Raw genomic sequence first — 16,583 nt, 5'->3', positions numbered from 1 at the left:
TGACTCAGTCTGATTTGTCTGGCTCCCTCCCCATCATTAGGCACAATGGTCTTCCTGATGCAGGTGTACTTGGCCTCCTCACTATTGAGTCCCCAAAACCACTGGCTTTGAGAGACAGCTCAACAGAGGGAACCTCTTAGGTAGGAAGCAGAACGCTTGTCTGGCCTCATGGATGCTGGTAGAGAAAGAAGACTGTGTTGGGTTTATGTGTCCATTCACTGACATGGGACCTTACTATGTAGCCCAGGCAATCCTCCCAACTTGCAGTCTTCCCGCCCCAGCATCCCAAGTGTGTGGATCCCAAGTGCTGGGATTTCAGGCCTGCACTACCACATCTAGGTGGGACAAAGTGTGATAATGATGTCACATGCTAAAAGTTTGTTTACAACATTTCACAAAGGGGTTTTCTGTGGCAGAAAAGTGACTTCCTTGAAGAAGGGAAGAAACAAGGAGAGTATTTAAAGTGGCTCTGAAGCGCTTTAGGTTGTAAGATGTCTCTTATGTTACCGCACTGGAAGTGAAAGAGGTTGAAATGTCATTGACCGTAATGTACATTCAGCTTTGTAGAGATATGAAGATAGAACCAAAAAAGATCTTAGAGCCAAAAAACAGAGAGAAATCCATTAAAACAAAGACATCACCTCTTCTCCACACAACATCCCCCCCCCCCCCATAGACTTCCACAACACAGGGCACATAGAAGCACAGCAGGAGAGAACAGTCAAAGCGCCAGTAGCTGCTAATGGCTACTCTGAGGACAAGCTACGTGATGAATGACAGAGGCCAACTACTCTGCTTCCTATCCCTCACACCCAGAAGGGACCCTCTAAGGTACCTCCTCCGAATCTAGGAAGTGTAGAGGAATGATTTCTAGCTGTCTAGGGGAGCTTCAATTGCACTGCTAATGTTCACTCCCTTAAGTTGGATTTAGCTGTTACTCTTCGTGCCTTTTAGATATCTTTAAAGGTTTCATAAAAGCGCCGGTATAGACTGTCAGGTCAAAGAGATGACTCAGAACCTAGAAGCTTAAAGCAAGAACAACCACCACAGAAAAGTTTTCTTGGAATTATGTGCTTGAGTCAGGGCTCAGCAGTGACATTCTCTACCCGACCCCCACCCCCGCCACTGCCTCCCAGGCCATAAATACACAGCATTTATGAGCCTGCCCACTCTGGCACACTCTGAACCAAAAGTGTGTCCAAGAATGTATAGGAAGGCCTGAGTTCCCATGAGACATAATGCAGGAGGGCCTGGGATCTTTGCGAAAACCTGAAATGGCAAAGAGGTTGTGCTCCTGACTGGTAAGGAAGAAGAAACTCTAGACAGAGATAAGGCAGGTGAGTACCACCTCTGAAAGCTCCTGGGAAAGTGAGGTTAGGGAAAGCTGGTGGCAGGTACAGAGGTGGGGCCAGGATTGAGTTGTTGGACAATAGAGTTGACCAGTGGCTCATGCTATTGTCCTTAGACCCTGGCAAGGATAGACCAAGGCAAACCCATCTTTATCACTGAGACTTGCCTTGTGAGATGCTGATACACAGGAGCTACAGGATCAAATTTAGGGGGTCTGCTAAGACAGAAGGTGTTATTGACTGGAGCAATCTTTCCTACTGCCTTTCTGGATGGCTTAGAAGCCCCCTGACCTGCAACTCAGCCACCTCAATGCTATGCATAACACTGACTAGGAGAGACGAGTCAGACTGACTGAGGCCATCCTCATCTGCTGAAGCTGCAGCTCACTAATTTTTTCAGCTAGACTGGTCGAACAGCAAGCCCCAGCAGCCTTCTTGTCCCCTTCCCACCAGTGCTGGGCTTACAGGGACATCTAGGCAAAGCTGGCTTTTCCATAGATTCTAGAGATTAGAATGTTTTCACAGCAGTCTCTTCACATCTACAGAGTCATCTCTGCAGACCTCACCCCCCCCCCTATTCTCTGAGAGCTTGGTCCCTAAGCCATGGTCTCCCTAGCAATGTAACAAACCAAAAAGGCAGCGGAGCCCAAAGGAGGGGTATCTTACAGTGCTAGTTTCCAGCTTCTTGCTGATGACTGAAGTAGAAACTACTGTGTCAGTCAACTCAAAGAGCATTCAGCGGGGAGTATTTCAGGAACACATGGAGAGGCACTGAACACCGGGGACGGACACACAGTACAGAGTGGGAACCTCAGTAGCCAATGAAGAAATCACCAAGCTGGTTATTTCTAATCTAGGACTATATACGGGGCTGTGTACTACACAGCCTAGGGGGCCCACGCCTGGCCAACGGGCGTGAGGGGGTTCCACCTGTACTGAATGCCACTATGTATCCCCTCTAGAAGTGGCAGCATCAACAAAAAAGACAGAAGACTTTGGGTAATCACAGCTGGCTGTTCCCAAAGGACACTATTACCTTGCTCATAGTCTTCGCCAAGGGACAGTCTGAGCCTACATGGACACTACTTACTTGAAGGACATTTGGGGCTCTGGGCCAGAAGCCAACATATTTTAAAGTTACATTCTTTCTTGTGTATGTGGTGTGCATGTGTGTGTGTACACTCACTCACCTACATGTGTTCACAGAGGTCAGAGATGAAACGACCAGTGTCTTCCCATTAAACCCACAGGCTGTACTGACTGGTCAGAGCAGCTACCCATCAAGGCCCTGGAATCTCGCTCCAACCCCCAAGGGCTGGGGTTAAAGGTTGACACTGTTGCACTTGGCTCTTGCATGTGTACTGGTGATTGAAACTCGGGTGCTCTTGCTTATCCTACAAGCACTGTACCCAATGAGCCATCTCCCAAGGCCCAAAGTCACATTGTCTGATCTCACCATCTAGCCTAGCCTACCATTGGGGCCCAGAGAGCCTATGTCCTTGACTGATAAGCTCCTCTTAGAGCCAACGGCCTGCTAGGAAGTAGGCAGTGTATGAGAAATCAAGTCCAAGTCAGTGTTCAGCTCATGGGGGCCAAGCTGTGCTGAGTCCAGCTGCCCTGGCTGGGGGAGGTGGTGACTACTGTATAACACACAAGGCCAGCAAATGACCCCTTTTGTCTACTTTGCAAAGCCTTCTTGAGAGGGTTCTCAGAAGCAAAGCCCGGAGCCTGAGTTCTCATAAATCTTTTAATAACAGCAAATGAAGAAAACATTGTAACAATAAGACCCATGGGGAGGGTTCCTTTTCATTCTGGGATCTTCAACAGCAGGAACACCTGAGGCTAAGATTCAAAAACACTAAGTACACAAATTAAGGACCATTTCTTTCCAAAGGTGGCAGCAGAAACCACTTCAGTACAATCAAAGGGGTTGTACAAAACAGAGAAAACACATTACAAAACACCCAAAGAGGGGAGGTAGACTGGAGATGGGGAAGTAAAGAGCGCCCCAGAAGCAGCCTCACGAAGAGGCTCGATGCCATCTAGGGAGTTCAGAGACTGTCTCTCAAGGGAGCCTGGCACATGGGGGTGACAGTACATGGCAGTCACAGCTGGAGAAGAAGGATGGAGGAAGAGGCGCTCACCAGTGTCCCAAAAGAAATAATTGGACAGCATTCAATCCTGTTCTCTTCACTACAATTGCATCAAATAAACGAAGAATGCTTTAAAATCGAATATAACATTGACACCAAAATAAATCAAGAGTTTCCAAAACATCATTTCTGCTTAAAATGACTTTTGTTTCTGATCTGTTTATCATTGAATGGGGGTGGGGGAGTCTGTTCAATGCCACAAGCAGCAAATCAGTGTTTACAAGTGTCTCAAGACAAGGGCGACAGCAAGTACCTTGTGGTCTTCCTGCAGTTGTATATACCAGCAGAAGACTGGCTCTTCTCGTGGACTCAGAGAGAGAGCAAGGCCCGGGGGGGGGGGGGAGACACAGGACACGGCTTCCCAGTCCTGGGCCTTCCCAAGTTGCCTGGGAGGCCTGGTCCTGGCTCACTAAAACCAGCAGCAGGGTCATGTCCCACAGTGTCGGAAGACCCCTTTTCCTTCCTGCAAGCCTCCCTTATAGTAGAAACCATTCAGAAACTTCTCTCCCAAAGAAAACAGGTGACAGAATTCCAGGAAAGTCTACTTGGCAACAGAAGGGTTAAAAAAGGGCCCTTGTCATCTCCTGAACACCAGGCTCAACACAACTCAAAGCATTCCCTAACCCCAGTTCTTCTGCATAGAGCCTTGCTAACACCAAGTTATCTGGAAGAAGCTTGTGATTATGTCACAAAACACTGACTCTTCCATGATCACATACAGCAAAGCCCCAGCAGAAGCTACAGCAAAAGCGATGGTCTGACAGGTACTCGGAAGAACCACAGAATAAAGTGCACAACAGCAGACCCCACGTAGCCCACTTAGACCCTAGAAGTCCACAGGAAGACAGAAGACAGACTTGGAGAGGTGGAGGTGGTGGCTCCTGATCCCCACAGTGTACCACAGGAGGTCAGAAGTGCTTGCTGCTAGGCTTCTGGGAGGATGTTGAGCCAAGTCTTAGATATGTAAAACTAAATACTGGGGGCGGGAAGAAGCTTTAAGTGGGAAAGACATCCTCTCTTACTCAGAGTGGCTGCCACAAATTTTCTGGCTTAGCCAATTGTTCTTGGTGGCACAGCCCCTTGACCATGGATGCTGAGGGCTTGAGGGTGCACTAGGCCCTCTTGCTAGGACGATCTCAAAGAATCGGGCCACCTCTATGAGAACTCTCACACAGGCAAGGAGCTACTGTATGGTAGGCAATATACAGAACTCTGGCCAAGGTAACTAGGGAACAGCCTTCACAGGGACAAGAAAGGCTTGAGGAGGCGCTGTAGAGTCAGTCCCAACTGTCTTCTCCTTTGTCTTTGGTAACAGTCTCTACTGTCAGGAAGGCTGTTGGACATACCTGGGGGCAACTTCCACAACACAGAGTAGAGCCTCGGTAGGTTACCTCTTTTCATGTAGGTCTGGACCAAAGTAAGAGTGAGAAGCAATGAAGAGGGTCCCCTGTACCCCAACATTTCAAACCTAACCCAATACTCCCTGTGGAATCTGTTGAAAGAGCCACACACTGTTTCTTTTAATTTTTTTTACCTATGAGCCAACCTAGGGTCCAGCATCTCCGCTTTACTTCCTCTTTCTTGACAGGTGTGTCTGACTCTGGCCTGGCCAAGCCAGGCAGCATGGCTTTGAATTTCTTCTCTCCCTGAGCGCCAGAAAATGCCTACCAGAAATGGGTTTGTTGAGCTGCTGCCAAAGCAGAGGCAAGCTACTGGAGGCATGCCAATGCAGGGAAAGCCCAAGATGCCTGGCAATCTGGGCCACGGTGCCTCAGACGGGGAAGAAGCATGTACGGAACTCCCACCTCTGTGGCGTTCTGGAGTTGGCTCCCTCAGCTGAGGCCCTACATCACCGCAGGCAGCAGTTATATGTTGTGGCAAGGGCCATGGTAGGCCTCATGTGTAGTGACATTTCATTTGTATTTCAATAAATAAAGCTTCCCTGAAGATCAGAGAGTAAAAGAGCCCCACTGCTCAGCCTTACAGACCAGGCAGTGGTAACCCACACCTTTAATCCCAGTACCAGAGAGGAATACAAAGACAGGAGGAAGCAGCTATCAGATACAGTCTCATTCTGAGATCCTGGACTGAGGTAAGAGCCAGTGGTTGGCTGCTTTGCTTTTCTGATCCTCAGGCTGAACCCCAGTTTCTGTCTCTGGGTTTTTATTAATTGAGCTTCATTTATGACTTCTTTCCATGCTCTTCTATAGAGAGGCCCATTCTATTCACACATTCTATTCACCCAAGACTTCTCTGAGGGGATGGGGAAAACAGCAACAGAAGAAGCACTTCTAGAGACCAGCAAGAGGGCGAGAGGAGGACGAGGCATGGCAGGAGCTCAAGAGAAGCAAGCGCACTAGGAGTTCTCCTTTTCTGGTTCTCCGTACCTCAGAGCCAATCAACTCATGTTCAAGCAATCCCTCCCAGAGATGCTTCCCTTAGTTTCCATTGGCTCTGGGAGACTTTCCTACCGCTGCTTCCTCGGCAAGTCCGTTTCATGACCACTGAGTCACTGAAGCTCAGGTTAGGCCTAACACCCACAAAAAAAAGTTAGGCCTAACACCTAACTCACATTGAATACTGCAACCAGAACAGGGACATAGGGTGGTTATGACACAAACTTCTTTCTCTATTCTTAAGCAAATCTCCTCCTACTAGAAGCTGACAAGGAGTCAGCAATGTCCAGACACTGGTGTCCTTTGTGGTCCATACATGACTAAATACCTTTCTTTCGACCGAAGTTCCTTCCTTCAGAACACTTGAACCGCAACCAATGGGGACCTGATCCATTGGTTCCCTTTCAACCTACACATGAGCTCTGGACGCCGTCAAGCTGCCAAACCAGGATGTTTCCCCACACTGAACACTTAAGCAGAGTCTAGCTACATGAAAGAAATCAAGCCGTAAAGAAACTGCATTGGGGAGCTGTGGACATGTCCTCGAAGTACCAGGAATGGCTCTAGAGTACCTTCCCGAAATGCAAGGGTTCCCACATTTCAAACATCCAAAATACAAAACAGCCAAACAGCACCCAAGCCCCGCCCCCAGCTCCCTCTTCCATGAAGCGGCCTCAGACAAAGAGAAACAGAGAGACACGTACAGAGACGATGAGGATGGTTGGGGGCAGCTGAGACTAGAGTGTTGCCTAATTAGCCACATGACACAGACTAGGCTTCAGATCACAGCTTTCTCAAGTTGCCTCTCGACTTAGCTGGCTTCTTAATTTCTATGCTCACTTTGTATTGGAGTGTGGATCGGCTCTCAGATTTCACAGGGAAGGTTTTTTGGGGGGACGGGAGCCGGGGAGTATCCTGCCTGGTACTATGTACACCTTCACCCTCTTGACTTCAGACTCGCTGTGGCGACAGACCTCCGGCAGCCCTCTGTGGAATCTTGTCCTCGGCCTGCACACTGCTGTCACCTTCCACCCCAGGCAGCACCCTAGAAGGAGTGGCTGGGCGGCTCCCTGCTTTACATCACGGGACACCCGTCACTGGAAGAATCTATTTTGGCTGTGATCTGGGAAGTCCCTCGGCTCTGGGCTTGCAGCTGGTATAGAAACAAGGCCTTGGTCCCCTTCTGGTCGGGGCTATGCTGGAGGTAAAAGGGGACCCCAGCATGAGCCTGGAGGTCCCTGGCAGTGGAGAAGTGAACCGAACACTGTTTCATCGCTGGGGTGCTGGGGGAACTACCGCTTGCTGCTCCCCGCTTTTTCAACTAGCTGTTGTTAAAAGCACCGACAAACAGTGTGAAGGGCACTGACTACCATTTCCCTGGGTAAGGCCAAGCACAAGGACCAGGGCACACAGTAGGGACCCAGAGGCCAGGGGATGAAAGGAAGGAAGTTCCAGCCCCCAGCACTATCCCAGGCACAAAGAGCCATTCGTGGGGAGGAGCTGAGGAGGAAAGAGTCGTGGAAGAAAGGGACAGAGAGGAGGAAAAAAAGAAATTCACCAAGCATCCTATCGCCCTCGCCAATGAGTCTGTCAAGAACTGGATGTTCTCTGAGTCAAGTCAGGACTTGATTCCTTGGGGAGAAACAAAACAAAACAAAACAAAAAAACAAAAACAAAAAACAAACAAAATAAAACAAAACAAAACCCCAAGCACCTTCAGTCTATTTTCTTGGCTGGAAGCCGGAGCAAATCCAGCAGATATTTACACAAGGGCCCAGCCATGTATGAGAACAGGATGACCAGCTTCCCGTGGGTCATGGTCATGAGAGTCTGGTGTCCCGAGGCCCAGATGCGATACCAGGGGCCGTAGAATGGGTCTGAGATGGCCGGACACAGCATGTTGTTCAAATTCACTTCGGTGACCTGCAGGGACAAGGGAGGTAGAGTGAGCGTTCGCCATCCCGAGGCTTCCTCTGGCTACCGCCAGTTCAGCCATCTCTCCTCCCTAGGGACGGCTGGACAAGGAGGGATTGACCAATCCCCGCCTGTTCATAAAGGGGCTACTTTGCCCTAGGCTTTCTTAGTGGATGACATAGCACTGTCCTAGGCGAAAGCTGTTCAGTTTTGCTCAGTCCTGCTCTCCAGTTGGGCCCAGAGTCCATTGTCATTCCTCAGCATTTATCGTGTGCCTAGCTCCTGGAGAAAGGTTGCATTATTTTTTAGAGCCATTAGCTTCATGGTCACTGTCTCCAAGTAGCAAGGGCAACCAGTTGACGGTGTATGGCCTCCAACTAGATGTTGCCCACTAAGCTTTACATGCCACGAGGAGGTCTGAGGAGCGTTCAGAAGATTTTGTGAGGGAGTGGCACGTGAATGGACTCATGAAAGATGGACAAGGGTTATGGCGAGGAGTGGGTGAGGAGAGCTTTGCTGGTGGAAGGTGTAGCAGAACATGGTAATGTATGGTGACGTGAGCAACACCGACACCCCTGGAAACCAGCAACTAGGTGGGGAGCAGCAGGACGTAAGGAGGGGGTTTGTGCGGCTCAGAAGCATGCTGAGCCTTCCTATATAAGCACAGGCAGCATTCACACTACTGGCAAAGAACCCAGCCTACCTCTGGCAAACCAGAGCAAGGAAGACAAAGAGGGTACTTGCACAGAGGCACTGGGGACATCCAGTTATATGACCTTATCATGCAAGGCCGCACACGGCTCCACATGGCTAACCCTGCATTCCAACCACCACGCAAAACCAAATATCACGGCGTTCCTGCCCCAAGGACAGCCAGAACACCCGCCTTCCGGAGCTCTTAAGAGCTTGCTCGCATCAAAGACAAGTCCTCCCCATCCCTCAAGGAAGCTAGGCTTTTGTATCTCGCTACAGGGAGGGAGAAAACTCCCTGTCCCCACACCAGGCATGAACTCTCTCTCCTCACTTCAGCACTGATACATACCCTTGCATTTTCGGCGCTATTGGACCCTGGATATTTCAACATTGAGGCTAGACAGTTTCCATATTCCAGGCACTTCTCAGACTACAGAAAGCTCTGGGACTCCCAACCACTCACTTCCACTGGCCACATTGCTGAAGGAAGGGTCTCCTGAAAGACCTGCGAGCATCTCCAGAATGGACCCCAAATCAAAGGCTATCACAAGGCCCAGGGCCATCAGGATAAGGATCGTACATGACCAAGAGGTCCACAGCAAAGCACTTGCCAATGAAGGGTACCGTTGCATCCCCAGGAATGAAGGAACAACCATTGCTGAAGGATTCAGAAAACTCTCTGGAGAAGCCAAAGCTCTGTATCATAAATCAACACCCCAGACACAACAATCTGACATCCTGGCCTTTAGCATTGTGTATTTTTCAAAGCAAAATGATACCACAGCACCAACCAGGATTATCAAGATTCATGAAGAACTCCAAACAGAGGGGAGAGAAGGGGATCTAAGCAAACTTACCAGGCCGAGGATCTGCAGGATGCTGAAGTGGTAAAAGAACATGAGGCCCGTGGAGAGAAGAGCCCACCGGAAACTGCTGAGGGGCTCTGGGGTGTAAGCACCTGGAGGAAGACGGGAGATGGTGAGCCAGGAGGAACAGCCACTTCTCCTCTGCTCGCATGGGTGCAGGTGCTGAGTTCACAGTCACAGCTGCAGCTGGTGTGGTGTCTCTTGAGCTTATCAACGACAGCATCTTCCAAGGGCCTCAGCACTTAGCTAGGAACCATGGCAGACCTTTCTTAACCCTGCTTTCTGCCCATTGATATCACAGCATTAGAAAGAACAGTTAATTCATGAGTACTGAAAGTGACTTGGAATTGTTTTAAAAACCGGAAAAGAAGATAGAAGCCAAGGAGGGACTCCATCCCAGCACTTGACTCCTAGAATAGAAGTCGCACTAATACACCACTGTGTCTCTTTGGTCATTTTCTCCATGCCCCAGGATGCATTTTTAAAATTAATTCTAGAATTAGTACTATATAAGCAACTCTCTTTGTGTCTGCATTTATTTCCTCGTGGTTCTATATAGTATGACACAGCAGTTGAAAACGTTATTGTTGAGGTCAGATAGATTTGGGTTCAATTTTTTTGTTTGGTTGGTTTTGGTTTTTTGAGACAGGGTTTCTGTGTGTAGCCCTGGCTGTCCTGGAGCTCGCTCTGTAGACCAGGCTGGACTCGAACTCAAAGACCCACCTGCCTCTGCCTCTCCAGTGCTGGGATTAAAGGCGCGCACCACCACCGCCTGGTGAATTTGAGTTCAAATTCTGATTCTGCCATTCATTAGCTGCTTAGCTCTGACAAAACTTGCAACCATTTTGCAAATCTTACTTGCCCATCAAATTGGGATAGTTGTGTCCCCAAAGTCTGGCATAACATGACTGCTCAATGGGGATCAGTATTTTCTTACTGTCACTGCTAAATCTAGAGCCCTCATGAATGTTTTATCCAGTGGTTATGCTATTTCTCAACTACTGAATAACTCTGTCCCAAGAACACCAAGTGATGTCTTGCCTCTCCTATTGCTGCTGTGAACTCCCTTCTTTGTAGGCCTGGATGTATTTCAGAGCTTACAGAGCAGGGACATGGTAGACAGGAGACTGGGAGTGTCTCTCTGTTTGGGTACTTGGCAGGGGTGCTTCAGAAAGGAACCTGAAAAACACCTGCCCATCCCCCCAAAGTATAGTACTGTTTACCCAGGTTAGCTTTTCATTGATTCTGCCCTTTGTCCAATGGTTGTTTGTACCTTGTAGCTTTTGGAATAAGACAAGGTCCCTACAGTTGGAGAAATACAAGCAACAAAGACAATACAGAAAGCTGGGGGAGGGGTGACTGAAAACCATACTTCCTGTTATGGGAAGACAAAACTCAGCCTGGGAGTCGAGGTGGCGGTGGGGTAAGGAAGGTTTCTTGATAAGAGGCAGCATTGGAGTAGAGTCCTGAGAAAAGGATGGGACTTCAGGAAGGCCTTAGGCCTTTCAACCTGCACACAGGCAGACGCATAAGGCAGGCCGTTCAGAGCTATGCAGGTAAGAGTTCAGTGGCAGCCGTGGGGGTTGTGGGGTGATGGCTCAACAGGTAAACCTGGGCATTATTCTAGCCTGATGACCTGACCCTGGGACCCAAGTAGAAATGCCAGAAGTGATGGCATTTCCCAACAACTCCTATGGTGAGATGGGAAGAAGGCACAGAATGATCCCCCAGAAGGTTGTGGTCCAGGTGACCCAGAGAACGCAGCCCAGCATAGACAAGAGACATCCTTCCTCAAAACAAGGTGGAACAAGAAAATCAATTTCCAGAAGCTGCCCTCTAATGCCGCATGCATGTCGTGGCACATGTATGCCCACACTCACTAATACACATCTCTCTCACATGCACACACAACTCACTCACACACACACATGATAATCGCTGTAACAATAATAATGAAATAATTCAGTAGAGTCACAGGGAGATTCCAATGGAGGTAGTGAGGAAGCGGTTAGCAAAGCTGGTCTGTCCCAGGCCGAGCCTTGTGAGCCTCAAGGAGCTATGCTGGGGGCTTTGGGTACCATGTGTGCAACAGAACCACAAGGCCAAATATGTGTCTTGTCTCACAAAGATTCTAGGACGCAGAAGCAGGACTAGGACCAAGAGATACTCGGGAATATGAGAGCCTGGTAAACAGATCATGCCCTTTCTAAACAGCACAGCTACCACTTAACTCCGCCATCCACTGCATTGCTAGACCATGGCTCAAGAGGTGCCCGCTTCTTGCTTTTTCAAAGGAAAGCCAGAAACATGAAACTTTATGTGCAATGTCCTGATTTTTAAATGCAGGCAACTATTCAAAATGTTTTAGAATGTTCAATGGGCCAAGCAAAACATGTATTCCAGATGGATTTCAGTCCCTGGGAGGGCATCTATGTGCTCCACTACAGAGCCACCAAAATCTGCAGGGTGTTTAAGGAATGTGAGTGCTGCTCATTCAGATTAGTGTACAAGGGTCAGAATAAAGGCAGCAGTACTCCCAAGAGGACTCTCCAGGAGCCCAGAGCAAGGTAGTATCTGGAGGTAAAAGAAGCAAGGTAGAAAATGAAGAGAGAAGTGAAAATCAGAAGGATGTGGTACAAGGCAGGAGGGTGGGCTTGGGGGAGAGGAGGGGCTCTCAGAATTGTACTAATAGCTTGGCCACCACTGGATTGATGATGCCATTTTTTGCGATGGAAAAGAAAGGCAACAGTAGATTGAAGCAAGGGTAAGGAAATGATGAAGGCCATTTTAGACATGTTGAAAACGGAGTATCTGTGTCTATGAAATGTCCACATGTAAACATTCCTGCAGGGACCGCATATACTCTAAGGCATGATGGGTGACACTGGATGCCAGAGCCTAGAAAGGGGAACTATTCAAACCCTGCTTCTATCAATTATAGAGTTCAGAGCTTTGGTCAAATCGCAATATCTCCTCAACTCAGTTTTACTCATCCATATAATGGAACAGGCATTGCCTCATGCACAGAGCTGTTGGTCAGATGAGATGACACAGTTAGAGCGGTCCCAGGGATTTAACAAGTGCTTGTTTTTTTTTATGGCACAAACCACAGACTCCATGAAGAGGATAAGGTAAGCATACAAGGACAGGTGACATCAGCACAGAGGAGAAAACAAAGTCATGGAAACATTTGTTCACAGTGAGAAAAAAATGAGACCGAAAGCAAGATACCAAGGAACAACTGCAAGAATAGGGAGTAGGCAGGAGAAACAAAGTGGGGTAACTGAAGTCGGGGGCTACCTGTGAAGCGCGTCCTGGACATGTTGACGCATCTGTGCTTTAGGATCACGTGATGGGCTATATTTAGAGCTATCTTGAGCCACATTCAGCCCGTGTGTTGGATACACCTTTGTCCCACTGTTCCACCAAGTCAAGAACCTTGTATGTCTCCCCAACTGCCCCCACAGCGCTTGGTTGGTAACAAAACGTTGAGCAATATACTGAGAGCTTGGACACTGGTCAGTCTGATAAATGAATGTGGCCTGGGCACCACATTGTTGCCTCAGTTTCCAAGGGCACACGGAGGAAGAAGAGACCTGGAAGGCTGACAGGTACCCAGGAAGTCACGCACTCTCCTGTAAAGCTATTCTTTTCTTCCCTCTGACTTCTGCTCAACAGCCCCCGCCCTAATGCAGCTGAGCGGCAGTGACATGCCTCAGACGCCAAGTGTGGTACAGGAATGGACTTGAACACGTGCATGTCCTCAACCAGGAGTCAGCTCAGCAGCCACCATCCTAGGGAAGAAGGGAATGGGGATTCACGCACAGGACAGTTGTCCCTTCCCTGGGCTTCTCCTGTGTTATGCTGTGTGTTCTAAGGGAAAGGAACACTGAGATACTATCAGGGGACATGGTCTTCAGTGTGCTCACTGACCCTTTGCAAAGCCCCATCCCTTCCCTGTTGCATCAGCTGCCTCAACCAGACTGCCTGTTGACAGAGGGAGAAGCTCTCCCTCAAGCTCCACTTTTACCTCAGTCCTGGATGAACAGTGGCTACTCAAAGGCTCACTGCATGGCTGAAGTGGTGGCAGAGACTTGTGAGGGATCATAAAAGGGAGTTTAAGTCAATGCTAGCACTGGGAAGACAATCTTCAAACACCTATAGAGCTCCCAAACCACCATTATCTGCACCAAGATATTTAGGCTTGTTTTCTCTATGATGCTGAGAAACTGGAAACAAACCAACTAGGGAGATAGGTTAAGTAAACTACAATACCTCAATATTGTGTAAGAGTCCACTGCCATTCAAATGGCGACCAGATTGTCCATGCATGAAGAAACCAGTCCCGGATGAGCAACGCCAAGTATAAAAGGCAGAACATCAAACAGTACAGACATGAAAGAAAATACAATGTAGTAGCTTAAAAACAAAGGCCTGGAGCGGGGGCAGGGGAGGGGGGGTCAGACAGCCCCATGTTCCCCGTGGGAGTGACCCTGAGCAAATCACACTTCCTTTAAAGTTGTTTTCCTGTGTAGGAACTGGAGGCAGCGTCCACTGCTCAGGGCGGAGGAGTGGCAGAAGGCATTACAGAAAGCAGATCCAGCAGCTGCCTAGCAAGGAGCTATTTTCACCCCAGGGATCGCAGAGGCCAAACTCATAGACAGGCAGGAAGAGGAGGGGCATTCTGGGGAAATGGCTACCTTCCCTGCAGAGGGAGACTGACTGTGGCAAACAGGATCCAATGTTCCATTTCCTTCTAAAACCACAGTCGAAAAGCACCCTATGCACTGCTAACACGGCCCATAGGAATACATGCAAATTATATGCATACCCAGATAATACTTTGTTGGATACCTGGATGTAGCCCTTGGGATAATCCTAGTGAAAAACCAGTTTTCTTCAAAAGAAAAACAGAAACTGAATCACATTCAGGAAAATTCAACACATCATAAAATGCTTTTTTTCCCCTACTTTAAGAAAGTATGTGACATTTTTCTGCTAGCATTTTCTATCCCAGGAGGATAGAAGCGCGTCATCAGTAAAGGTAGGGGGAAACCAAGATGATAGTTTCTGGAAAATTGATTTCTGCCAGAAGGAAGCCGTAGGAGTACTGGGAACCAAGGCAATTGCTCCAGCAGTAGCAAAGACCCCCAGAGGCCCCCACAAGGGATCTTTCTCTCCTCCTACACTTTCACTCAGGAAGGATGACACCAAGTACTCAATGCTGGGTAGGGTAGCCTGCCATTATTCCATCTTTCTGCTTCCTTCAGGACACTGACTTATCCATGCTAGCCACTCATTCAACAGCTCTGACGCACGTTGCACTCCACGGCAAGAGCGGGGATCCAATCTGCTGCAGTTGACAAACTGAAGTTGACAAACGAAGGGAGAGCAGACAGAGTGAAGGGAGCATGTCAGCACTGGGGACACTGAGGAAGGGAAGACACTGGAGATGGTCACAGTTCAGGAGATTTGAACAACAGGAAGCAGCTGGGGTAAGACGTGACCAAAGGAACATTCTAGGCAGAAGGTAGAGCCAGAAAAGAGGTATACGGTTGTCAGTGACCTGCTGTCTATATGCGATTACGTGCGGTTCCCTGTTACAGGAGAGCAAAGGAACACAAGAGGGGTCGTGGGTCAATAGGCAGCTGGAGAAACAAGAAAACAGGACCTGTAAAAGGAAGAGCCTTGTTATCCAGGCCAGAGAACTTGGCCTTTATCCTCTATCCAATGAGAGGCCACTGAAAAGTGTTGGGAGATGAAAAGGTGAGATCTGTGTTCTAGCCAGCTGCATGGCTCCAGTGGGAGGACAGACAGTGGGCCAGAGGGAAAGAGAACTCAGGAGCTGTCCTCATGACACAGATGGCTTGGCCCTTCACCAGACATAAAGGAGGACTGTCTACAGGAACTTCCGGGTCCATGCCTTCAGGAACTGGCAGGAGGTTTAGGGGAGAGATGAGCTCGGGTTGGGGCACAGCACTGGAAGGCGTACCAGCAGATGCCTCCATTGGGTAATGGCTGCCCAGGTATAGATGTCAGGAGAGGAAAATGGTTTGGGAACACAGCTTGGTGTGTGGCTAAGACGGACAAAGAAGAGTCCACAAAACAGCAATATTTAGGTGGTTAGAAGAGAGATCTAATAGAAGATGAGCAAGATGAGCAAACTCCAGAGACAGCCACAGGGTTGGAAGAATGGTGCTGTCCTAGACCTGGGAGAGAGCACAAAGAAGGACCAGCAAGCAATGCTAAGCACTCTATCTTTGATACGGGCCACTAGTCACATGCAGCAGCATTATTGGAATGCATTTAACCAACAATGTTTCCCCACTCATGCGAGCCACATCTCAAGTGCTCAACAGTCACACACGCCGAGTGACTGCCATATTAAACAGTGTAGACAGAAAGCATTCCCATGACCACAGAAAATTCCGGTGGGGAGAGCCTTCTCTTGTAGAGGTGGCACAGCAAAGCCAAGATGAACGAACATTTCAGAGTTCAGAAATGCGCTGGCTGCTGGGACTCTGCTAGGGCAATTTCAGCGAAGGAGCTATGAAAGAGCCAATTGTCAGAAGGCATTTTTCTGCTAACCAAAGTAAGGAAGTGAATTCTAAGAAAAGGCGTCAGAATATAAAACCACATAGAAATGATCAGCCAACCCCGCTACCTTCTCAGTCTCTTCTTGGAAGGACTCCTGTTGTTTTCTTTTATGTTGTGTTTTGGTTTTGAGACAGGGTCTTGTAGCCAAGGCCGATCTCGAATTTTCAGAAATGCCCTGCCTAGGCCTCTCAGGGGTGGTGATTATAGGTGAAAACAGCACCACACCTGATTCAACCCTGCTTGTACCCACAAACCTCTCCCTACCCGTTCTCTGCTGCCTTAGCAGCCCTTGAAAGCCCTCTCTAACTCCACAGAACCATGTTAGGTAGGCAGCGCTTGCTTTCTCTCCATTGTTCTCCCTCTACCCCAAAGTCCTACGACCACCAGTGGCCTCACAGCATTCTCCCCTTTGGCTGTCAACTAGAGATGATGGCCCTTTGGCTCTGAAAATATTGATACCTGGTACTCTCTCCAAAACCATCCCCGTCCTATGCCTTGCTCATTGCTACATGTCCCTGAAAGACTCTTCCAGGATCCACTCAGTTCCATGGTCTTGTCCCCATTACTAGACTTTGTCCATTCACTGTCGTGGTTGAACCTGAGGCCCCGTGATGA

At 48.7% G+C, this 16,583-nt stretch overlaps 1 protein-coding gene across 1 annotated transcript in view; it reads right to left on the bottom strand.

The window, feature by feature from the left end:
* Positions 1-4,336: 4,336 nt before the first annotated feature.
* The window catches only part of Tmem164 (transmembrane protein 164), a 177,862-nt gene continuing 165,615 nt past the window's right edge, over positions 4,337-16,583 (bottom strand). Inside the window, 2 exon segments of the mRNA XM_038317458.1 lie at positions 4,337-7,821; positions 9,363-9,463. Coding sequence (XP_038173386.1) covers positions 7,615-7,821; positions 9,363-9,463 — 308 coding nt within the window. The 3' untranslated portion in view covers positions 4,337-7,614.

This window comes from Arvicola amphibius, chromosome X, assembly GCF_903992535.2.
Source record: "Arvicola amphibius chromosome X, mArvAmp1.2, whole genome shotgun sequence".
Lineage (NCBI taxonomy): Eukaryota > Metazoa > Chordata > Mammalia > Rodentia > Cricetidae > Arvicola > Arvicola amphibius.
This window is presented reverse-complemented; position numbering and strand designations above follow the sequence as displayed.